The sequence below is a fragment of the Xyrauchen texanus genome, chromosome 33 (genome assembly GCF_025860055.1).
Source record: "Xyrauchen texanus isolate HMW12.3.18 chromosome 33, RBS_HiC_50CHRs, whole genome shotgun sequence".
Taxonomy (NCBI): Eukaryota; Metazoa; Chordata; class Actinopteri; order Cypriniformes; family Catostomidae; genus Xyrauchen; species Xyrauchen texanus.
Window position 1 is genome coordinate 4,761,739 of NC_068308.1, and position 25,471 is coordinate 4,787,209.

Genomic DNA, 25,471 nt, shown 5'->3' on the forward strand with positions numbered 1-25,471 from the left:
TTCTTCGGAGCCGAACTGTTGTTCAACAGCAAGCTGAAGTTCACCACTGTTTCACTCACCTCTGTCAACGAGAAGCATTGCTGTTGGTTTTGCACTCACAAAAGAGCAATACACAGTGGCGTAGAATGTCCTTTTCAGGACGCGTCTTTTTCCAAGGTGCCATTCGCCCCTGTGCTGTTCCTTGATGCGATCGGTTTCTCTCCTCACAGACAACCGGGATTCTCCCTTGAGCGCCTGGACTTGGATGATGACATCGCCGCTGCATCGCCCAGTCTGAGGCGGACGCGCAGATGGCCGACATGCTTGCCCAGGCTGCCTTGGGCGTGGGCTTGGACTGGAACCCTCCGTCCTCCCCACAGCCCCCTGCAGGTCCATCAAGCCAAGGTACTTAAAGATCTGCTCCTGGGTAGTCCCGACCCCGACATGCTGCAGGAACTGCGCTCTGCCACCAACTTCGCTCTCAGAGCCATGAAAGTCACCTCTGGCTGAACATGGTCGAGATGCGCGACGTTGACAAGTCACGATTTCTCAACGCCCCAGTCTCGTATGCCTGACTTATGTATGCAGAGACTTTAACCTTTTAAGCGTAAACTTTTTTCGCAATATAGCGCTGACTGGTCCATATTAGACTATGACTTCGCTGAAAGTTACTTTTAGCTTCTTTACTCATACACAAATACTTCTTTTTCTAAGAAATATTTAACACTTCAGTCAAAGCTAAAGACTATTGTTAAGAGCATTTCTTAGAGAAGTTTCTCTTTTATGAGTATATTTACAAATATCAGCTCTCAATTTCAACATAAGGGGAAGTAACTGAGTTGGACAAGAAGCACAAGATGAAAATGAGTGTTAAAAAAAAAGAGATAGAATATTTGGGTATTTCAAATTTTATGTTGAAGGTATTTCACAATGTCAAAAGTGCTGTCCAGCAGTAAACGCCAGATGTCAAGTTGAAATGTTTCTCAAGATTGAGATAAGATAACAATCCAACGTATCCCACTAAACTACCAAACTAAAATATCCCTGAATGAGGGGATATCAATTTACACAATATATTGACTTCTGCATATAAATTGAAACTATGGAGGAAAATATTTATCTCAGTTTTCCTAGTGCCATCTGTAGACTATCAAATTTACAAAAAACAAACAAAAATGATACATCAGTACCACATCCTAGAATATCAAGTTCATAACTATAACGTTTTGTAAAATAGACATTTGCCAATAGATAATTCATGATAATATTTTAGGTATTTTATGAATGTGAAATACTTAACATAATAATTATAGCTCTTATGATCTCAGACATTTCACTAGATGTAATGTAATTTAGCATTTTCTTTTCATTGAGTCAAAACAAATCACCAAACTGAATTCCTGTCTAAAACATACACACACAAACAGTTTACAAAGTTTAAAAAAAAAAAAAAAAAAAAAGAATGGTACAAGATAGGATGAATGCCTACTGATGAATTCTGTGAATAATTGTTAATATGAAATAGAGACAAAAGTTATCAGACATGGTCAATGTACAGTTTTCATTACTGTTTTTTAGTGAAGCATTCATATTTACCAAGCCACATTGCATTAGAAATAGTAAAACTGGACCAGCTTTAAACTGAATTAAAAAAGCTGCTCTCTTATAACAATTCATCATGTTTAAATCAGCGATTTAAAGTGAATACTGCACAAGATATCTACCCTAGTCAACCTGATTTCATGAAAATGAAATGCCCATAGCAACATTATTGCAAAATGAAATTTTGTGGCGTAAGAACAAGTTCTCCCAAAAAGATGACGTTTTTAACATGCAGTTTTTTAAATGATCAAAACCAAACTTCTAAACTTTTAACCGAAGCCATCCAGTAGTGTAATAAAAAGCAAATATGATAGAGCATTAAACTGAAAATCCTCATCTGTTTTTATTTAAATAAACAAAACCAACATCCCAACCATAAATCCTACATCTAAACCTAACCGATAGTGTCATAAAAGCAAATGTTTGATTAAATATGCAGTTGCTGAAGAAACCACATCATTTCGTGGCACTTCTATGACACTCACGGGGCTGTACTCGTACTTACGTGTTCAATGTCTAACGCTTCATTAGTCATACTTGAAAACATAATTTAGGTAATGCAAGCGTCTCAATGTCTGGTTTTTGAAATCATGTGTTGTGTTAATCTTCCGTTTTACTCGAGATTTGAGTGTTTATTTCACCAGAAAACTGCAGCGATATGTATAGAACAAGGCACGTAAAACTCATTTTGCAAAAACGTGATTCTATGAAACCAGGTTAATCAAAAAAAAGATAATCGATTAATCATTTTGAACTTTCATCCTGAGCAGATACATCATTTAATCACACAAAGAACAAGAGCACTTGTAGTGACCAGATCAGGTAAACATGATTCACGATCTTCAATATTATTTAATTTGAAATGATTTATTTACATTTATTTCAGATAAATCAAAAATAGTTTAACTCCACAAGCAATAAGCATTCATTTTATCATGGAGGACAGAGCCATATGTGCAAATGTATGAGGGTTTTAGAAGACAAAATCAGTATGAAATGATTGACAAGAGACATGTGCATTACAGACCCTTTCCCAGACACCCCAGAATGTTCATACACTAAATCCTAGAATATACAAAAGCTTTTTTGTTGTTTTTTTTAAATGTCAGGGTGTGCTGGTCTTCCAGTGTGATGGTTGAGGTTCTTTAGCATTTTCTGCTAATTATTTAAGACAACATCTATGCAAAGTTTTTAAGCATCAGCCCTTCAACCTAGTATGAAAATAAGGCACAGTATGTTTACCGTCTTGTATAATTTTCTAATGATAAAATATCATGTGTCTGGTTGAGTTGTAATGTGATGTAATTAATATACATATGGAAAGCCACTGTGAACTTTGATATGACTGAAATTGTATTATATTATTATAAATCTGTTAAAATTCTGAATAACAGTTTTGGGCATTTTAGGAGGCCAAAGTAGAGGCTCAAAAACAATTCTACTCAACCTTCAGAACTTTAAATAATTATAAATAATAAATAATCTATGTTTATATATATATATATATTCTACACATTACAATTATGTGTAATTATAATTAATATAAATTGACATATATTTGTCTTGCTTAAGCCAAAGTTATTATGCTTGCATTAAACACTGTTTGTGCATGAAACACACTATTCACCCTGCTCCCTGGTGCTACTAGACAAAAGAGTGTTTGGTTTTGTAAAGTGCAATGTTTCACTGTTTTCATATTCACCAGAATATATGCTTTGAAACCTGCCTGACCACAACAACTAAATGAAATGAAAGAAATCATTTAAATGGTGCAAAATATTACCAGTAATGCAACTAATCCACAGAATGAAAAAAAAAAAAAAAATCTAGAGGTATTTCAAAAGTGGCCACCATTTTTTCTGACATCTTTATTTGTGATCATCCGTCAGGATGCAGTTTAAATGTCCACCATCTCTACATACGAGTAATATGGTTTCCAGTGAATGTATTGATATTCAATATATTAGTGTTAAAATCAGTAAAGTTTGATTTCATGTGCAATCATTTGTGATTAGTGAAAGTTTGACATGGATATGTTCAGAGAACCCCAAAAAGTATTTGTAGTATTTTTAGACCCTTACGTAACAAATACAAATTTCTGAAAGTCTGCATTAGATAACAAACTATCAAAGCAAGTGTGATTTATGCTTAAAGGAATAGTTTACCCAAAAATGAACATTTTCATTTACTCACCTTAATGCCATCCCAGAGGTGTATGACTTTCTTCAGCAGAACATAAATGAAGATTTTTAGAAGAATATTTAAGCTCTGTATGTCCATAAAATGCAAGTGAATGGTGTTCAGAACTTTGTAACTCCAAAAATCACAGAACGGAAACAAAAGTTATCCATATGATTCCAATGGTTATATCCATATCTCTAGAAACTATATGATAAGTGTGGGTGAGAAACAGATTTTTTGTCCTTTTTTATTCTAAATCACCACTTTCACCTTTACACCTGAAAGCCACATGTGATGCCTGTTTAGTATCACTTTCACATCTGAAAGTGAAAGTGAAAGCGATGATTTAGAGTACAAAAAGGACAACATTTATTATCTGTTTCTCACCCACACCTATCATATAGTTTCTAAAGATATGGATTTAACCAATGGAGTCAAATGGATTACTTTTATGTTTCCTTATGTGATTTTTGGAGTTACAAAGTCTGATCACTTGCATTGTAAGGATCTAGAGAGCTGAGATATTCTTATAAATATTAGTGTTCTGCAGAAGAAAGTCATACACATCTGGGATGTCATGATGGTGAGTAAATTAGATAATCTCCATTTTTTTGGGTAAACTATGCCTTTACAACAAGCTGAATGATGAAACAAGCTTTTCTCAGAATTAACATTACTTTTTGGAGCCATATTTGCTATGACTTTTACACAGCTAGTGTCAAGATAATGTATGGAGTCAGTTCCCCTCAAGTTCACATAGGTGCCCTAGCAGAGTAACCAGAGGTGAAGTTCTGCACATTAACTCTGGACGTGTTCAACTAACGTTTGACAACCACAAAGTGGCTTCATTTTCAACACTAAATCTATTCTTTTATCATTTCAAACCAAATAAACTTCTTTTTGTAATTTTTTTTTTTGCTGGAAAGGTGCTTGTTAATATTTCTTGCTTTGACATTTTTTTATCGAATGACATTCAGACATTTTTAAAGTGTGACTTATATGTCCAAATACTTAAGGGACCACTCTATACTCACTTCCATGTATTGTGTGTTTGCGTAGAGAGTTCATATCAGAACGAATTGTCTTCTGATGATGTGGGTTCATTGACTGCTTCTACATGAGTCCACAGCAGGGCTCTTTCGTGTTGCTCGTGTCTTCTTCTGGTGCTCTTAACTTCAGCAGGGGTGGATCTCCACTAGCTGGAGTGAAGTACACTGCACTAGGGGTCACATCCTGCTGTACTGATGAAGGAGCCTCTAGCGGGTCCTGGAGCCCTACTGTGATGGGCTCTTCGCCCAAAAGCTCGTTCCGAGGCTCTGCGGTCAGAGGTATAGGAGGCGCTGGGTGCTTCTGCAGTTTAGCTGCCGCTCTCTGTCGTTTGAGATCGGCTAGTGTATGATGAGATCTCTCTCGGCTCATGTTATCTCCACAGGAGTTACCAGAGGCCGCAGCGAGCTGGTATGAGGCCCTCTTATCCATGCGCCCTCCTCCCTGGGGCTCTCCTGGAAGAAAAGACAATGCCGCTGTGCTGCCATTCCCTAATGCAGCATCCTGAGCCACCATCTCCACCACACTATCCTCTGATGGAGGAATGGGGGGGGCATTAGAGCTCAACACCTAAATCAAAGGAAGAAAGAGTTTGAGAAACCTCAACTTTCATTTTGAGCTCACTGCTGTGTATATAACACACAAGCACATCATGATTTCAGTAGGGGCCACTGAATCAACAAATACCAATCATTATCATTATCTTATTTAAAAAAAAAAGCTGAAATGTGTCTTTTTTTGGATGTTAAAATAGTTTCTCGTAACCCAGATTAATATAGACAACTAGAAGGAATACATTTTTAGGTTGGTTCTCCATGGAATATGGAAGATGATTTTTTTATTTTAGGAGAAAAATAGTTAGTTTAGGATTTTTGGATAATGTTAGTCTTCCGGGTTTGAAATCAACAGAGTCAACGCCACCTGTTGAGGCATTTCCAAACACTGTAAAGCACGACTGCTTCATCAGTGTCTCAAACAAATAGTATGTCTCAACAAAAAGTTCATAACGGTCAAGCACTAATGGGTTGCAGTGTTTGTTTTTGTGTGATGCACAACGCAACAGAAACATCCTGAATATCTGTGCAGGAAGATATGAATTCAATATGTAATTAACCATCTTGTCACCAAATGAAATCTGATGAAACTCCATTTCAATGCAAATGAAGTTTTCCTACTTGTCTGCAGTTAGATTTTAAATTGGTCATAAAATTGGACTTTTAGTCACTCTTTTTAATAAGTTCTGTTAGGTTTTGTTTTCTTGTGATCTAGATGTAAAAATAATAATGCATTTCTTATGTGGGCTTCTGTATGTTTGGAAAGTCATAATTTTTTTAATTATGTTTGGCAACAGAAGTAGCATAGAAATTACCTACAGCATCTCTACTCTAACAGATTTAAACAGGTTATATCATGAGGAATTAAATAGCTTTTTACCAAGAAAATTTAGAACTTAAAACTTCCACCCAGTCCAAAAAGACCATTCATTTAAACTATCTGACCACCACATATAAACACAGTAATCAGTGTGATTACATGTGTCACATGTGAAAGGCCTTTTCTCAAAGACACAGCAGCCAAAGGGAGGGTGGAAAACGTCATGAAAAATTAATTATGACAGTTTATGGCACAAAATACTTTACTATCATTATAAGTGGACAAAAGGGAAGACATTAAGTGATGTCCACATGACTCATGTCACCACTGACCAATAGGTTTTTGCTCAAGAGTTACCTCTGGTGCTCAAATTTCAAACAATTTCAAACAATTTCAACCAATCACCCGTTGCAGCTGACCTTGTGAAGTGGCAGCTAATTATTACCGGAATATTCAGATGACATATGAATACATTGGTGGTGCTAAAGTCAAAACAAGATGTTCAGTGCATTACATTTGGAGGTCAAAGTGGCAATTGATGCTGGCATTGTGTGTCCCAGTTATGTGGAAGCCCATTTACAGAGATTTTTGGAATCTGTATTACTGATATTTCTGTCAGGTTTTAAGCAGTGAATGAAGACATTCTCACCAGTGCAGCATGCAGGTTGAGTTCAGCATCCGTCTGTCCATCTTCATCATCATCCAGCACATCTGTCTGTCGTCCTCGCTCCTGCCACACTATGGCCTCTTTCTGATGTTCTCTGCGGTACAGACTGCTGCGCTCATTCACGCTGGTGCGCCGCACAACTTTACTACACACACAAGAACAAAATTGCACACAGTGTTACATATTGCCACTAGGGCTACACAACTAGTTTTATATTATTTGAGATGTAGCATTTCCCCTGGGGAAATGTTGTTGAGAACATTGGGGGACTTTCAGGACTAGATAGTGACACAGCATTTGTGCCCACACAAGGTGCATTCGAACAGTAGTGGAGATAGTGAGAAAGAAAAGCCGATACTGATTTGGATGCGGCTAGCACAGCAAGCCATACACTCTCTTCGGTTCTGGCAGTAGAGCCACTGTAGCATGCCGAGGGTGACAACACTCGTCACCCTCTAAGTGCTCTGGATATAAGGGATGTGAAAATATGTGTACTTAGGAGCCAGAATGCCTGACATCAGAGCAAATATAAAAGTGCTGGCTAATGCTAAACATAGGCTTTATACACTTTGACACTAATTTGCCAGTATGGCTTTGCCAGTCAGAGATCACTAATTATAACATTAAAGATGTGTGTGAATTTGCAAATCTGATGTCAGACATTAATATCCTCCAGTCTTTTCCCTGCTTATCATGGTGATGAGGTATATACTAGATATAATAGTGATGAGGTATATACTAGATATAATAGTGATGAGGTATATACTAGAGCTTGGCCCACATGCGCAGAGCGCTTGGCCCACATGCGCAGAGTGCTTAACACACATGCGCAGAGCGCTGCACACATGCTTCGTGCATGCATCAAGTGCAAGGAAATGTAATCGAGGCTTTGAATCAAGAGTTTGCAGATGGCAAGATTTATAGTGAAGAGGTAGTTACATTTTGGTCTGTACTCACACAAAACCAATCAGACCACTTAAGACATGGATTACACCGCTTAAATCATTCGGATTAGCTTTATACTGCCTTTATGTCCTTTTTAGAGCTTGAAAGACTTTCCATTGACTCGCTCTGTATGGATATCATCTCCATCAAAATATATTTTTTGTGTTCTGCAGAAGAAAGTAATACGAGTTGGAGATGGCATGAGGATGAGTAAATTAGATATTTATCATTTTTGGGTAAACTATTGCTTTAATAGTGTGAGTATTTGACTCACCAGAGGCCAGGTCAGGAAGCAGACAGACTGGCTCAACCAACCATCTGCTTGCTGCCTTGAAACATCACACAGGTCATATAAAATTTAACACAGAGACTGTGACTCATAGATATCACAAAGAGACAAACATTCAAACGTTCCCCAAACAATCAAACGTTGATAATTTTATTAAGTCATCTAGGACAAAAAATATAATTGATGTCAAACTATCAGTGGCATGCGGTCAGCCCCTTCAAAACCTTTAGAGAAGGGGTGTCAAATGTAGACGGAAAAGTTATTTATATTATGATAATTTCACTTGTTATTAAACAATGCATATGCATTTAATAAATTAATGCATTAAAATACAGTAATATACAAAATCAAAAACAACTTAAAATTACATGAAATATCTTTGCATAGTTTCTCCTGTTTGACGACATGCAAGTGGCTGCCAATCAAAAGGTGAAAAGTGGGACATGTCCCAGGTAAAGACAGAGCAAACAGTCTTAATCCATGTAGGATTTCACGGAGATAAATCTAAATTTTAGTTTATTCAAATGAATTGACTAACTGACAAAAGTTCTGCAATGTGCAGAATCGTAATAACATGCGATGCTGCGTCCCATCCCGAAGCCTACAGCAGCACATGCTGAACTCAACAGAAAACATACTCATTAGTTAAACATCTTATTATTTAACTCTGTTATCCCTGAACAAATGCAATGTAGTAATCCAGAAATCAGATTATTTTCTGTATAGTCACACAGTACAGATGCGTAACAATTTAAATATTTAAGTACTTTTTAACAATAAATAATCACTTCCATTAAGCAGCGGTATGCACTTCCATGAGAGGGCTGAGGTCATGCAGTCTCTCATGTGGCGTATTGGCATTGGCATGTCCACTTGAGAAGTGACGCATGGGCAACACACCAGAAGAGCAGCGCTGTTTACAGCGGAGTAGAAGGAATGCTTTTACAGACCGAATGCCGTAAACAAATGTAAGCAAATTTGAACAAAGATGTCAGAAGACTTCGATCTAAGAGGACATACATTCTGAGATGTATACTTCTCACCACAATTGTACAGAGCAGTTATCATTGTTACCGTAGACTTTGTAAGTTCTAACCAGTACAATCCAATCCATTCTCTGTTGACCTCTCTCATCAACAAGGCATTTCCATCCTTAGAAAGTTTTTTTCCCATTCTGATGGTTGATGTGAACATTAACTGAAGCATTTGAACCATATCTGCATGATTTTATGCAGTGCTGCCACACGATTGGCTGAATAGATAATCGCATGGATGATTGTTGGTGCCTGATGGGCTGCTTTGAGTATATCTGTAACTGCTAATCTCCTGGGATTTTCACGCACAACAGTCTCAAGAATTAACTCAGAACGGTGCCAAAAACAAAAACGGCAGTTCTTCGGATGGGAATGCCTTGTATATGAGAGAAGTCAACAGAGAACGGCCAGACTGGTTCGATCTGTAAAACTGCGGTGAAAAGAATAGCATCTCAGCATCTTCTGTTCAGAATAGAACAGAAACCTGAGGATTCAATGGGCCCACCATCGAAATTCATTAGACCTGGCTATGTTTGATCAGTCTTTAACTGACCAGTTTTGGTGAGCATGTGCCCACTGCAGCCTCAGCTTTCTGATTAATACTTATTTAGCTGGTTTATAAGGCAATGGGAGTGTGCCACTGGCGTGAGCCTCCACACGAGCTATATCACCATGGTAATGCGCTCAACGAGCCACGTGGGTTGACGGTCTCGGGTTAATACGGAGGCAGCTGAGATGCATCCTCCGCCACCCAGATTGAGGCGAATCACTATGTCACCATGAGGATTTAGAGCAAAGTGGGAATTGGACATACCTAATTGGGAGAAAAAGGGGAGAAAAAAATCTAAATTAATAACTGTAATAATCTCAATCAAAATAAAGGCCTCTTACCCTCTGCTGCCTGTGCTGGACACTAGTCTCTGCAGTGTGTTCTTGTGTTTGTCCTGACCCTTCATGATGGCATCATGTTTGTGTTTTAGCTCAATCATTTTAGCTCGGACCTCCTCATCAGCACAAACATCTGCAACACAACAACAAAATAACACAATGACACCAATCCATTTAACGCAAATAAAGCCACAAGCAGCAATCATCAGGGTCTAAGCACATGTGAAGAGAACATGACCAAAATAGCAAAATGAGAAAGAATAAATCCTGTGGATGCGGTGGATTTGAACACACGGATTTGGCGTACCAGTTGAACTTTGATGAACAGGGCTTGAAATTCAATTCTGAAGCTAGATGACTCATATTTTCAACAAAAACTTAAACAGGTAGTTAAAAGGATAGTTCACACAAAAATGACAATTCTAGCATCATTACTCAACCTCATGTTGTTCCAAGCCCATATTAATTTCTCTAGTCTGTGGAACACAAAAGGAGATAAGATAGATTGTTATGCTGCCTTCACATGCTAAGGGAATTATTGTAAATACAAGTTTCCTATTTATAAGTTGCACATGAACGGCCCCTTAAGTCATAATTATGACTGGGAAACTGATATAATTTGAATTCCTGAGTTTCCAAGGAGACATAAAGATTCAACATGGCAGAGTACAGTAAAGTTTCTGTAGTAAATTATATTTTTATAAATTTTTCATAATGAAGATACCTAATCGCTTGCCATTTCGGTCATACACATTTTTATATATCAGTAACCATTTGATGCACATTGTAAATTTTTTAAGAGGAAAAAAAAAAACATTTATTTGACCAAAATTCCATTATCATCAGCAAAGCAAGCTGAATATCATGCATTACATTGTCAAAATAAGATTTGTACAAGAAATATGCAAGAATTAGCCTGCCGTCCTCCATTTTTCCTTATCTTTCTGACAACAAAGCACTTGAACGTGACGTGCTCGTAATTACAACTTAAGAAGTAGGATAATTACGATAGCATACGAAGGCAGCATTAGTCCCATACAATGAAAGTGAAAATAAATGCGAAACTTGAAAATAAGTGATGGAATTTCATTTTGGGTGAACTATCCCTTTAAAACTCACTACTTTAAAATTGCCAAAATGCAAATTCAGTTACTAACTGAAATGCTTTGAGAGAAGACCTTGCTGCTAAATCAGTTTTTATGTTTATTGGAAATAGATAATAGAAGATAGAAAATAGAAGATTGACAAAAGATGAGATTATGAATATTATGTATGTATTATTAATATAATAGTATTATTATTATTATTATTATTATTATTATTAGTATTATAGGTACATAAGCCTACTTATATAATGAAACTTGACTGATTCACAAGTCAGAGCAAACAGGTCAGATAGAACTCTTGAGACATGGTGAAAGAAAGAAAACAGGTGTTTTTAGACCATTTCACCGACATATGCAAAAAAAAAAAAAAGGAATTACAATGCTACTGCGCATGTCTGGTCCAGAAGTATTTCTGGTATTTTTATAACCCAGAACTGTCAAAGCAAAATGACTAGCGCATACCTTTTGAGTCTACAACAATTAAAGAATATAATAGTTTGGATTGCTTACAATAATTTCCTCAGTGGAAAGGTCAGGAATATTTGATCGCTCTCATTATATTCAATAAATTTTAATACTGCAAGCACATGACTTGAGCATGTCATTATATTGGGAGCGATCTATAAGATCACTTTTAGAGCCTGTAAAGAAATACTCTGACTTAGCTTGCCAGCTAGACTCTACCTATAAAAACATACAATTAGCTGGGAAAAATGTAATTCACCTACCAGAGATAAAAATGTGTTCTACATATCCTACAGTTGTTAGTACTGCACGTACCAGCCTTCTCGCTTTGCTGCTATGGTCAATTTGTATATTTGTGGGATTTTTCGGAAGTCTAAACAATTTAATTATTGTTAGTTCCAGGCAATTAGGGAGCATCCAGACACTGAACTGAACGATGTGGTCCAAGTTTTAATATTGACATTTTATGATAATAATGTTAACATTACAGCTTCAAGTCCCTATGAATAAAGCACCTCCAGCAGTTCATTTGAATGAGTTTGACAACTAATCGTAACATGTCACTTCCCTAACAATGAATATAATTTTAAAATAGTCTATAAGGTTGATGAAATTGTCTGTTTAAAGATCACCATGCAGTTGAGTATTTCTGGTAGCATTTTTGCAATTTCTTTCTTTCTTGTCAAAGGTGTTCTATCAGGAACTAGGCAAAACTAGACTCTTCCATTAGTCCCGCCCCAATTCATGCTATGGATTGAACCATTGTTTCTGTGTCCAGCTTGTCAGGCCACACAGAGCAATGTTTTGAAGGGAAACAGAGTCATAGTCTTTGCACATTTTGGGAAAATCAACTTACAAATGGTTTACTTGCAGTTATCTCTTCATATTAAGCTGGGATGGAGAAAGTTTTTTTGATTTGAACATCAAAATATTGTCCTTAGAATGTCCTACAGGATAATGGACATTGTTCACAGTAGCGCCATCTTTCATTTTTGACAGGAATGACAACAAGGCTGTGAGGGATAGCTTCTTCATTGGGTTGTACTGTTGTTTAAAGTGTTCTGGATTCCGATGACGAAACATTGAAAAAAAAATAATTATAATCTTCTGCACGCACTCCTGTGACATGCAGAGACGGGTCCTAGACGCTGCGACAGTTTTAAAAACAGCTTGATATTTAGACATCAGTACACACCAGTTGTGTGTACTGTCCTGATGAGCGAGAGACCGACAATGAACCACTCGGAAAATTACAGATAGTCTTCTGCACTAAGATAACTCTATTCTGCTCTAAACGTCATGTTTGTAAAAAAATTAAGAGAAACGGTTCACTTGTTTTTAGCCCTTTTCTTTCGGTTTCTAGTCTTTTACTTTTTTGCTCATTATTATCATTTATTAAAACACAGACGTAATAATTGATGCATGTCCTCATGAAATCAGAGACTCTCTCCTTGAAATCTGAAGACAGGTGGTCAAAAGAGATGACCAGGTGTTATGGTGATGTGTTTCACTTGTACATTTTAATATCAGTGTACACATGTTGGGGATGAATGGTCATGTAGTTTATACACTACAGTCCTGTAGTGTTCAAAACAGCAAGACGAAAAACAGGACGCAGGATGGCGACTGCAAATCAAGTAGTGAAAGCTTGGCTTTATATCTTTGGAACAACTTGATAAATCAAAATTCTTTAAATGACTTTTTCTTATCTTTTTTTAAACAAAATAACTTTAAAACTGTAAAAAAAATAACTAATCTGAATACAGGAGCTTGAAAAAGTAAAAAGGGCTGAATACAGTAACTTCAACGTATTCTGAATACGTAATGGTGTTACAGCCCAACCTGAATACAACAACACAATTCAGTGACATCAGTACCGCCGCTCCCTACATGCATACTTTGCAGTCTGCGTAGGGCATCAACTCCCTAGGGGGGCACCATCTTACCTCAGGGGTGCACCAGAAAGTCCACCGGCTGCCCTTACTCGCTCATTATATGATATTCAAGGACTCGAAGCAGTTGCGGAACACAGACAATCGCTTCAAGCTCATATCACACAGACCCTCACAGCCCCCCCCCCCCCCCCTTCCACCTGGAACTCTGCGTAGGGCATCAATTGGCCCAGAGCGACACAATAACACAATGACATACATTACACAACAGCACAAAACAATAACACAATATAACAAAACAACACAAAACAAAATAAAAGCACAATAAAACAACAATACAAGACAGTAACACAATAACACACCACAACAACACAGTAACATGACAACACAATCCTGAGGTTCCGTTAACTAAAAATTCATTTACACCACACCATTTACTGATTTTTTTTTAAAACAATGATGGATTATTCAAAATGCTGTCCGTCATTTTAACAGATAAAAATAAAAATCAGCTTTCGATATGACAATCTTTACGTGGCTCCCCACCCTCTCTCTCTCTCATGCACTCTTAGCCAAGTGAGCATGAGAAAAAGGCACTTTTTTAATGCAAAAATAATGACACTCATGTTCAAATGTGGGATGCGTCTTACCCAGTGGCGTTTCGTCCAATTCAGACTTTGCGTTTAGACTCGCACCATGAGCCACTAGCATTTCCACCATCTGCATCTACAAGAGCACAAACAAAAACATTAACTGCCTGCTACAATCTCTCCCTGTATATGTCCCCCTCTCTTATTTCAAGCATAGCATAGCGAAGTCTTCAATGTGAAGATACACTAATGGCTTTATGACTAAAAGGTGCATGACATATTTGGAAGTTGGGGAGGGATATATTAAAGGGCTCATTCCTTGTTTGAAATAGCCTTAACAGGCCAACAAAACCATGTAAAATAAACTGTAAATTTGAAATATGTATATATTGGTCAATGTTCATTTGGTCAACTTTTAGAAGTACCCCATCATATAGATGACCTCAAAGCTAACAGACATGAATTAAAAGCAACTAAACTCATCTCAAGTTTATGACAAATGCTCTATACAATGAATCTTGTAAAATATAAATTTTTAACAAAAGTGAATGTTTGATTACCAAGACAGTGTAACGCAAGATTTAACGTTTTTTTTTTATTAATTTTTTTACAGTTCTTAAAAAATATAAAAAAACAGCAACAATTAGAAAGTCTTTAGAATAGTAAATGAGTTGCAATCTTACAGAAATATCTTTGGATTGCTAAAAACATTCCTACTCAGTGATGCATTTGGAGTACACCTTGACAACATTTTTTTATTCAAATGGCTGAATAATGCTGCAGCACAAATGATTGGTAATTTAATGAAAGTGCTCTCTATGACTAGATATTTCTAGATCCATGCAAATATTGCATCATGTTGTAGAAAAGACAACCCTTGCTACAATTTAGTGACTGATTCAAGATAGATAGACAGTTGGTTCCACTAGAGGCTGGAGCTAGTTTTGTGGAGGCTGACTGTTGTACTAATGTTGGAATATGGTCTTTATAATTTTCTGTTTGACACACAATCTATTTTTTCTGATATATCAAAATGTTAATATGAGTGTACTATCTCTCTCCACATGGAAAGTGAATGAGTTGGGGCTCCTCATAAAAATAAGGAAGGTTATTTATTTTCTTAAACTTAAGAAATTTGATAGGGTTTCTTCAAGAAACGCATCTTCCCCTGCAGGCAGCAGAACATTTTGGGGTGGGGTGGACATGTTTTCTTTAGTGCTGGCTCAAGTGAGAGCAGGGGAGTCATTACATTGATAAGTAAGCATCTACAATTCAAATGTCTCAAACAGATTAATGATAAATTAGGAAGAATCATTATTGTTTTAGCAGAAATTCAGGGGTAAAGGTTGATTCTGGCTAATATTTACGCACCTAACACTGATGATCAGGGCATATTTTTATAGATCTTGAAGGGACGTAAGCAAGTGCTGGTACCCCTCATGATATAATATTGGGAGGAGACTTTAATCTGTTGATGGTCTCAGTCCTTGATCATAGTGAAGCAAAAGAGTGTAAGCCCCCTAGAGCAACACTGACGCTTCACATGATGTGTAAAAATCTTGGTCTAACAGATATTTGGAGTCTTGTAATCCCATCTGGGAGGGACTATACATTTTTTTTCCCATCAGTCCATAACATTTATTCTAGAATAGATTTTTTCTTGATTCCTAAATCCTTAATTTCATCTGTTGTTGATTGCTCAATTGGAAATCAACTTAGTTGAGATCACACCCTTGTGAATTTAGAGGTGTTGCCATATACGGAGAAAATGAAATCATTTAGTTGGTGCTTTAATGTATCCCTTTTGCAAAATCCTGATTGACAAGAAATGTTAAAGGCTTAAATCAATTTTTATATAGAGACCAACTGGTCCCTCATTATCCTCTGTGGGCATGGCTTGGGAGGCACTTAAGGTGGTTCTTAGGGGTCGGATCATACATTATGCCTCATTCATCTAAAATTCCAAAGCACGAGAACTCATGGAGTTGGAAGGGAATATTACAAATGCAAAAGCAGAGCTGCAGTGCCAAATGTCATCTGATGGACTAAATGCTGACAGAAATACAGATATAATATTATTTTGTTGCAGAAGGTGGAGTTTTGGCTAATCAGGGCAAAACAGTCATACTTTGAATCAGATGACAAAGCATGGAAACTTTTGGCTAGATATATAAAGAGTTTTCTACCATTCCCTCAGTGAAATCTGCTAGTGGTGAAATAACTCAGCCATTGATATTAATAATGCTTTTAAAGTATTCTATCTTGATCTTTATAGTTCCACATCTTCGTCCACCGATGAAGCTATTAGAAACTTTGTTGAACCATTAGAACTACCTAAACATCAGACGTTTGATTAATATCATGTGGTCAGTGGCGAATGAGCAGACTCCAGTGGCTGCATTCTCACTTGATGCTGAAAAGGCATTTGAATTGGTAGAAATTAAGAAATTAACCCATTAATAAAAAAAATTGAGCGATGTGGGCAGGTGGGCTTCATTATATTTATTGATGATTGGGAAGGTTACCGTTATTAAAATTAAATGTATTCCAAAATTCAACTGCCTGCTACAATCTCTCCCTGTATACGTCCCCCTCTCTTATTTCAAGCATAGCATAGCGAAGTCCTTCATTTAGAATGGTAAATGTCCCAGATTATATTTGAATAAGTTACATAGGCCGGTTGACAAGGTGGGCTAGGCCTACCCAAGATTTTGTTTTATTATTATGCATTCGGTGTTAGACATTTGGCTCATTGGTCACTTCCTCCTGAGAGAGCCTCTTCCTGGTTTGGTACTGAACAAAGTTCTTGCATCTATTTTGCCACCGAAAAGCCTTAAACTAACCGGAGAAGTTAAGTCACACCCCGTGGAGGCCTGGGTAGCTCAGCGAGTAAAGACGCTGGCTACTACCCCTGGAGTTTGCAATTTCAAATCCAGGGCATGCTGTGTGACTCCAGCCAGGTCTCCCAAGCAACCAAATTGGCCCGGTTGCTAGGGAGGGTAGAGTCACATGGGGTAACATTCTTTTGGTTGCAATAATATGGTTCGCTCTCAGTGGGGTGCGTGGCGAGTTGTGCGTGGATGCCGCAGTGGAGGGCATAAAGCCTCCACACACACCATGTCACCGCGGTAATGTGCTCAACAAGCCACGTGATAAGATGCGCAGGTTAATGGTCTCAGACGCGGAGGCAACTGAGATTTGTCCTCTGACACCCGGATTGAGGCGAGCCACTATGCCACCAAGTCACCCTTTTAAAAATAATTTTGGTAGACATACTGGACACACAATTTTCAACTTGCCCCAGACTCTTCATCTCAGGTGATGGGGCGGTCATTAATTTTGGGGATAGGCACTTAAAAAGATGGGTCCTAGCCGGAGTTGTGGTTGGCAGACAAATTATTCTTAGGGGGTGGAAGACGGCTGGGGCACCCTCATTTTGGGAGTGTTGTGGGGAGATGGGCTTCAGTTAATGTACATATCAACCATTAGAATGGAGAAAAAAATGTGATCTCAGTGATTTGGACCGTGGCAAGTTTGTTGGTGCCAGATGGGCTGTTTGAGTATTTCTGTTACTGCTGATCTCTGGGATTTTCACGCACAACACTCTAGAATTTACTCAGAATGATGCCAAAAACTAAAAACATCCGGTTCTGTTTTGGCAGCACAAGTGTGACCTACACAATATAAGGCAGGTGGTTTTAATGTTGTGGCTGATCGGTGTATGCATGTATTAGTTTAGTGGACCAAACAAAAATAACTTGCAGGCAGAAAATGGTGCAATAGTAGATTAAAACAAAAAAGGCTCTGTGAGGTGGTGACATGGCCCAAAACGTCAGTGTTGATGGACAGGATTGGTGATAAATGGTAAAAATCTACAGTATCTGGCCAGGGCAGCATTTCCCAAAGGCATCATAAGCTTAAGTAGATCGTCGAGACCATTGAAACTAATGGCTTCTACGATGTACTTGCAATGGTTTTGGGAAACGCAGCCCTGGTCAGTACAAAATAATCGTAATTTACGCCTCACCTCATGGAATGTTAAAGGTCTGGGTAATCCTATCAAAAGACAATGTACAAAGACATAATGTACTTATTAGTTTAAAGTCTAAGTAATGTGATATATCTTTTCTGCAGTAAAGTCACCTTTTTGCGCAAGAATCACAGAAAATATGCAAGGATTAGGTGGGTCATGTTTATTACAGTACCGGCTCAAGTCAAAGTAGGGGAGTAATTGCATTAAAAGATAAACATGCAATTGCTAACACATATGCACCTATATAGGGATGACCCTAACTTCATAGTATAGTATCCTATTATATGGGTGGGGGGGATATGAATGTTGTTATGGATGCTACCCCTAGATTGCAGACACCCATTTTGCTCAAGGGCATCTAGACCTGTTTTTAATTAAAATAAGTATGTGACTTGTTGGGCCTTGTGGATTCTTTGAGGTTACTTAATCCATCTGGCAGACTATACTTTTTTCATCCCCAGATAGTAGGTATTCTTGTATTGATTCCTTTTTTATTTCTAAGAACCTTTTACATGCATGTTAAATTGTTCAATTGGAAACATACTGATTTCAGATCATGAAACCTTACTTTCTTTTGACTGACTTAACCATCTGGGGTCTGAGGGTGTTTTGGGCCCTGGAGAAGTTTTGACATGCCTTGACATGTGCTTTTTTTAGTTGCTTAAAAAAACATTAATGGCTAAAGTCTGATACCACTGTATTCAGCACAAACTGGGCTACAATAATGTGTGAGGAAATCTAATTTCCAAAGTTTGCAGAACAGCATTCTTTCACCTCAGAAATAATGCTAAGTTAAAACTAGGGGTGGGCAATAAGTTCACAATCTTATCACGATATAAGTTTTTTACCACGATAATGATATCTATCAGAATATAGTAAAAGTTTTATATAAATGGTTATATATATATATATATATATATATATATATATATATATATATATATATTAAATAAACATATTGTAATGCCTATATTTGGAAATATTCAAGGTCTATTCTATAAAAGCATGTATAAATATCTTATATGCTGATTCTCATGTGAATCCATCTTTTTTAAAGGATTTTTTTATATTATATTCAACATTCTCAGATAATAATTTTTTCTTCTGCGGTATAGTTGCTAAAAAAAATTAAGTTGTTTTAAATTAGTTTTACATATTTATATAGGAAAACAAATCAAAAACATGTTTTGTTGCAGTGTATAATGGGGCAAAGACTTCACCTCTCTCACCTTTGTTCATTTCAATCCATCTTTAACTGACAAAAAAACAAACTCTTTTTTGCCAACTTTATTCACGATAAGAAATGCAAAGTGACACATATATTATGATTCAATAAGTCTCGAGCCAATACATTATAATGTACCTGCATGAAGCCTGAGTGCTCGAGGGACAAGTGTCCCCATGACAGAGTGTGCATCAGCCGGATATCAGTGCTGGTAATATTAGATTTCAGTGCGGACTCTGAAACTGTTGACCACCACATTCTCCTAGACAAAATGGTAAACTGGGTAGGGCTCTCTGGGATGGTCCTCAGTTGGTTCAGGTCATATCTAGTAGGGAGTGGTTACTATGTGAACATAGGGAACTATGAATCTGTGGACAACTATGACGCGTGGAGTCCCACAAGGCTAAATACTTACACCGCTCCTTTCCAACCTGTATATGCTCCCACAAGGCCATATTATGATAAAGAACCAAATTGTGTATCATAGCTATGCAGACAACACCCAGATTTACCTAGCCCTATCGCCAAATGATTACAGCCCCATAGACACTCTGTGCCAGTGCACGGATGAAATTAACAGTTGGATGTGCCGAAACTTCCTTCAGTAAAATAACAGCAAGACAGAGGTCATTGTATTTAGCAACAAAGGCGAAATTCCTAAGTTCAACACATACCTTGACTCCAAGGGTCTAAAGACAAAAACAAAATCAAGGAATCTTGGTGTCATTTTGGAGTCAGACCTTAGTTTCAGTCACATCGAACCAATAACTACATCAGCCTACCATCATCTAAAAATATAGCGAGAATAAGATGATTTGCATCCAGTCAAGACTTAGAGAAACTTGTTCATGCATTCATCACCAGTAGGGTGGACTACTGCAATAGATTCATCACTAGCCTTCCCACAAAGACCATTAGACACCTGCAGCTCAGACTGTTGCGACAAGAATTCTCACCCAAAACAAAAAATCTGAGCAAATTACTCCAGTCTTCATGTCTTTACACTGGCTTCCAGTTACATTTAGAAGATTTTAAAAGTACTGTTACTCATTTATAACTCACTCAATAGTGATTTAATAGGACCTAAATACATTGCAAATATGCTTGTTGTATTTAAACCTAACAGAACTCTCCGATCATTAGGATAAAGTCAGTTAGAAATTCCAAGGGTTCACTCAAAACATGGTGAGACAGCTATTATGCCACCTGCAGCTGGAACCAGCTTCCAGAAGAGGTCATGTGTGTTCCAACAGAAGCTACATACAAGTCCAGACTGAAAGCAAATGTTTAACTATGCACTGATTCACAGAGCCCTGTGATGCAATTTTTACTTTACATTTATTTTATTACTTTTTATTCTTATTTCTTGTTCTTAATTGGTTTGAAAATGTATTTTTTTCTTGAATTTTCTTTATAATTTTTATGTAAAGCACTTTGAATTGCCATTGTGTATGAAATGTCCTCAATTAATTGCCTTGCCTATAATTTTCCTCTTTATTTGAAACTGAACAAATATTAGGGGTGGGTAAAAATATAGATTTTCCGATGCATCGCAATCTTCATTTGAACAATCTCAATATCGATTCTTAAATCCCAAAACTGATGTTTTACTTTATGCGCAACAATCCACTACATAGAGAGGAAATCACTTGCATTTCCAACCAAATTTCACGCTATGCTACTAAAATGTATATATTTGGCAACTGGCTGGTAAATGTTTAGATTTCACACAGCAGTAATCTTGTATTATAGTGGTATAGTGGAGTGGTGGTGGCGTAGTGGCTAAAGCACAGGGCTGTTAATCAGAAGGTCACAGGTTCTAACCCCACGGCCACCACCAATTGTGTCCTTGAGCAAGGCACTTAACTCTAGGTTGTTCCAGGGGGATTGTCCCTGTAATAATTGGACTGTAAGTCGGTTTGGATAAAAGCGTCTGCCAAATGCATAAATGTAAATGTAAATTTAATGTATTCAGCAGAGAGATCTTTCACTGTGTGTTGAAGTAAAAGTTTGGATTGACTGTGTGTCTAAAGACAAGATGCACACACTCCATTTGTTATTGAATAATGTCCTTTTAATATCCTTTCTGTTCTATACAGTCAGTTGTTGATCAAAAGAGCAAAAAATAAACATTTAATGCTAATCACGTATAGCAGGGATCATAAAGCATAAAGCCATTCGAGTCTCTCTCATTAACATTTCCACTCTTAAAGAGGTTTTTAGCACATGTTCAACAAATCAATGAAAACACTTGTAAATAGTATAAATTATGCAATTAAACAATTAACAAAAAATACTAAATGCAATAGAAATCAATAAAGAAATTCACAGCGTAAAAAGCAAAAAAAAAAGGCATAAAGGCACAAAACAGTGGCAGACACTACTACTCTACTGATTAAATACTAACATAAATTAGAGTTTTATTGTGTTTATTTAGTGTTTAATTTATTTTGTAGTAAAATCATAGCAACCACAAAATTAAACATGGTTACTACTGTATATTAACAACATATTACTGTAGTAACACAACGGTTAACTGCATCAATTGCATTTTTTCACCCAAAAAAATGGTTACTACAATATTACTACAGTAAAATAATGGCTATTTTATCTGGATCAAACACTTCTTTCAATACCCCCGGCCTCACTTTGACCAAATCACTGCGAGAAATCACTTTTATTTATAATTACAAGTAGTATTATAGTAAATATTAAAAGTGCAAATTGGAGTGCAAAAAGTCACTCTTTTCTTTGTTCTCTTTACCCACCAACCAATTCAAGGTCTCTGCCGAATCGTGAAAAATTCAATACGCTCGCCTTCATTTGACCAGCAGTTGACCCCAAAGAAATTTGTTGTGGCTGTTTTGAGCTTGGCCTGAGCAACGGTGAGCAGAGTTAGTGTAAAATTGGGCTATTTGCACTTAAGTGTAAATAGACACTCCGAATATAATATCATGTTTCTTGACTGAATACATTGATTTGTTAATTTTTTTTAAAGATAAAATGTGACAAATGATGAAAAACAAACAAGATTAAACAAAGAACATAATTTTTTTTCACTTTGTGAGAAAAAGGTTGCCGACCACTGGACTAAACCATTTGCAATCTGTGTTTGTTCAGCATATAGAACACGACTGCCCCCTACTGATCATGTCTCTCCTGCCCTGCTTCATGTTGAATCCCACCACATAAAATCACAGGATCAGTTTCCATTCCACAGGTTATATCTGTATTTTCACATATATTTACATACTCTGCTTACTAAAAGCTGGCAGTCATGTGGCAGTACTTACATGTCCCCAGCAGGCGGCAGCATGGAGCGCCGTCCACCCATCAGCATCCCTGTCATCAGGAGACACTTTGTTTTCTAGCAACAACTCCCCCACCGACACGTATCCATTCGCAGCGGCTATATGCAGCTACAAACAGAAAACACTATTTGTTGTAGATGACAGAAAAAAAACACTATTTGTGTGTATGTGTGTTTATGCATGTGTGTTTCTCACCAGTGTTGCCCCCTGCTGGTCTTTCACATTCAGATCAGCTCCATTCGCCAGAACCTCTTGCAGGTCACGCAGCATCTCTCTTTCTTTAGCTCTGCGACATTCATCAATTCGCTCTTGAGTGACACCTGCACACAAAAACACAGACCATGATATGCAGGAACCTGCAGATATATATCGTGTTGCCATGCGCCACCTTGTTTTGAGCAAAAGCCTTCAAAGGACCTACCGTAATTTCCGGACTATAAGCCGCAACTTTTTCCCCACGCTTTGAACCTCGCGGATTATACAATGATGCGGCTAATATATGGATTTTTCCCGCTTTCAAATTTTATAAAAAAAATTAAAAAAACATTCTGTGACGTGCTCAGTTTTTTGGCGGCGTGAAGCTTTCATTAGACCAATGAAATTGCCAAACGGGTTAAGGTCAAAACAACTTTTTTTGTTTACTGTTTAGATTAAATCGAGCGCGTTCAAACTTCCCATCATTCCGATTACGGTAGTAATTTTGTCACCCTCACCATGGCAAAGACATGGAGAAACGCATATGATGCTGCTTTCAAGTTGAAGGCGATTGATCTGTCTGTTGGAAAAGGAAATAGAGCTGCTGCACGGGAGCTTGGTCTTAATGAGTCGATGATAAGACGTTGGAAACAGCAGTGTGAAGAATTGACTCAGTGCAAAAAGACAACTAAATCTGAGGCTATTCAACTCAGACACCGAAGGAGATGACTTCAGTGGTTTCAGTGCACAGGACGAGGAAGATAGTGACCAATGACTTTCTTGGTAGGATACTGTTTACTGCAAATGTTTTATTACAAGCCGTGTGTGGCAGTGGGGGCGTGGTCAAGCGCCCGTCCGGGAGAGAAAAGCTGTAAGGGCGCTTACACCTGCGCTAAATTATGTCTAACACCGGTGTCTAATTTCAAGTGCCCTGCTTCACGTGTCCTTCTTGGTAAAACTGTCACACGGGCACCAGTGTGACAGTTTTCAGCAGGGCACTTGACGTTCCAGGTAAGGCTTTTAATGGCCACAGCAATGTTTACAATCAATTTTATAAAGTTTCTCAATTCTTCTATGCGCCAACACTAGACTGACGTGTGTCACTCTCTCAGCTCTGTGGCTGCTGCCTTTTATGCCGCTCTCCCCATGCTTACTGAAATTAGACACCGGTGTTAGACATAATTTAGCTCAGGTGTAAGCTCCCTTACCGCTTTTCTCTCCGGACGGGCGCTTGACCACGCCCGCTGCCACACCGTGTTTCGTTAAAGCCTATTTATTTTTGTTACAAGCCGTGTTTCGTTAAAGCCTGAGTAAAGTTCATTTGTTTCAATGTACCGGTAGGCACCTGCGGCTTATAGACAGGTGCGGCTTATTGATGTTCAAAATAATATTTTATTTAAAAATCAGTGGGTGCGGCTTATATTCAGGTGCGCTCAATAGTCCGGAAATTACATCATCAAATTGTATTACAGACATAATGTAGTCTATTTTGAAAGTAGACACTTGGAAGTTTGATGTTCAAAAGTCAGAATTAATAAAAATCATGAAGAAAAATAGTTAGAAAATCGAATTCATTCTATTACATTATACAATTGACTGAGTGTGTCTTGGCGCCATCTCCTGGTGGAAATATGTCATTGAAAGAACCTCTCTGCCCATATTTGGATGGCTTCCACTTCTGGTTGCAGCGAACTGAACCCTAAATCTGAACCCTAACACGATTGGTTTAGTGTGTCATGACGCTGGTCAATGCACTTCATAATTTCTGATGAAGTCATCTGATCCAAGAAAGCTAACGTATGTTTAGCTAGATAGCACATTGTGTGCACATAGAGCTTTGTGTGGAACATCTAATGATCTATGCATCCGATTACATTGTGTGTGGGCTCATTTTAAAGGAAACCCCCTACTCTAAGTAATGGTAAGTGATATTTTATGTTTTGATTATTTTTGTTATAAATGTGGCTTATAAGCAACACCTGTTTACATGTAACACCTATGTCAAAGACATGCACTTAGATATTACTCGCTATATTTTTGTCTGCAAGTAAAACATGACTGGTTGTATTTTACTCATTGAGAGATTTCAAGCAACATATGGAAGACGGCTATTTGATCAGTTTGATGTTTTCACCAATTATATATGTATATGTATATTTATTGTGAAGGAGAGAAAAAAAATTATTTATTCACACACATAACGAAATACCCGACCGGTAGAGAATGCAAGGATGAAGTAGGTTCTTTGCATGAGAGATTGCCCAACAGTTGCCCTTCACAACTGTTGTAAAACAATCTTTCAAAAAGCTGAACAACACACATTTTAAGTCATTTACACTTTTGCAAAAATTTATTTTACGTATACAGACGGGAGTCTACATGGTCAGTCTGTTTTGCTGTTCATGACACCCTTTCTTTGCTTGCATATTGCTGATTGCAGGTTTTCAATGTTTTTGGCCATGTTTAGATGCAAAAAACGGTGCCAAAAGTGTAAGCACGGGGGAAAAAGTAAGTCACAACAAAACAAATCATATTTACTGTGTGTTAATATGAAGTTACAGATTCACATGAATAACACTTATCCAAATCATTAAAGTATTGCTAATAATTTTTTCTTACACTTGCAACTTGATTTACACCTTTACAAA

General features: G+C 37.4%; 1 protein-coding gene across 4 annotated transcripts in view; it reads right to left on the reverse strand.

The window, feature by feature from the left end:
• Positions 1 to 880: 880 nt before the first annotated feature.
• Positions 881 to 25,471, reverse strand: part of ppp1r16a (protein phosphatase 1, regulatory subunit 16A) — a 55,777-nt gene continuing 31,186 nt past the window's right edge. For all 4 annotated transcript variants that reach the window (XM_052102946.1, XM_052102945.1, XM_052102943.1 and 1 more), the window contains 6 exons: positions 22,824 to 22,948; positions 22,611 to 22,736; positions 14,120 to 14,195; positions 10,010 to 10,139; positions 6,833 to 6,995; positions 881 to 5,379 (listed from right to left, as the gene is read on the reverse strand). In XM_052102946.1, coding sequence (XP_051958906.1) covers positions 4,876 to 5,379; positions 6,833 to 6,995; positions 10,010 to 10,139; positions 14,120 to 14,195; positions 22,611 to 22,736; positions 22,824 to 22,948 — 1,124 coding nt within the window. In that variant the 3' untranslated portion in view covers positions 881 to 4,875. The remainder of the gene's footprint in view (positions 5,380 to 6,832; positions 6,996 to 10,009; positions 10,140 to 14,119; positions 14,196 to 22,610; positions 22,737 to 22,823; positions 22,949 to 25,471) is intronic.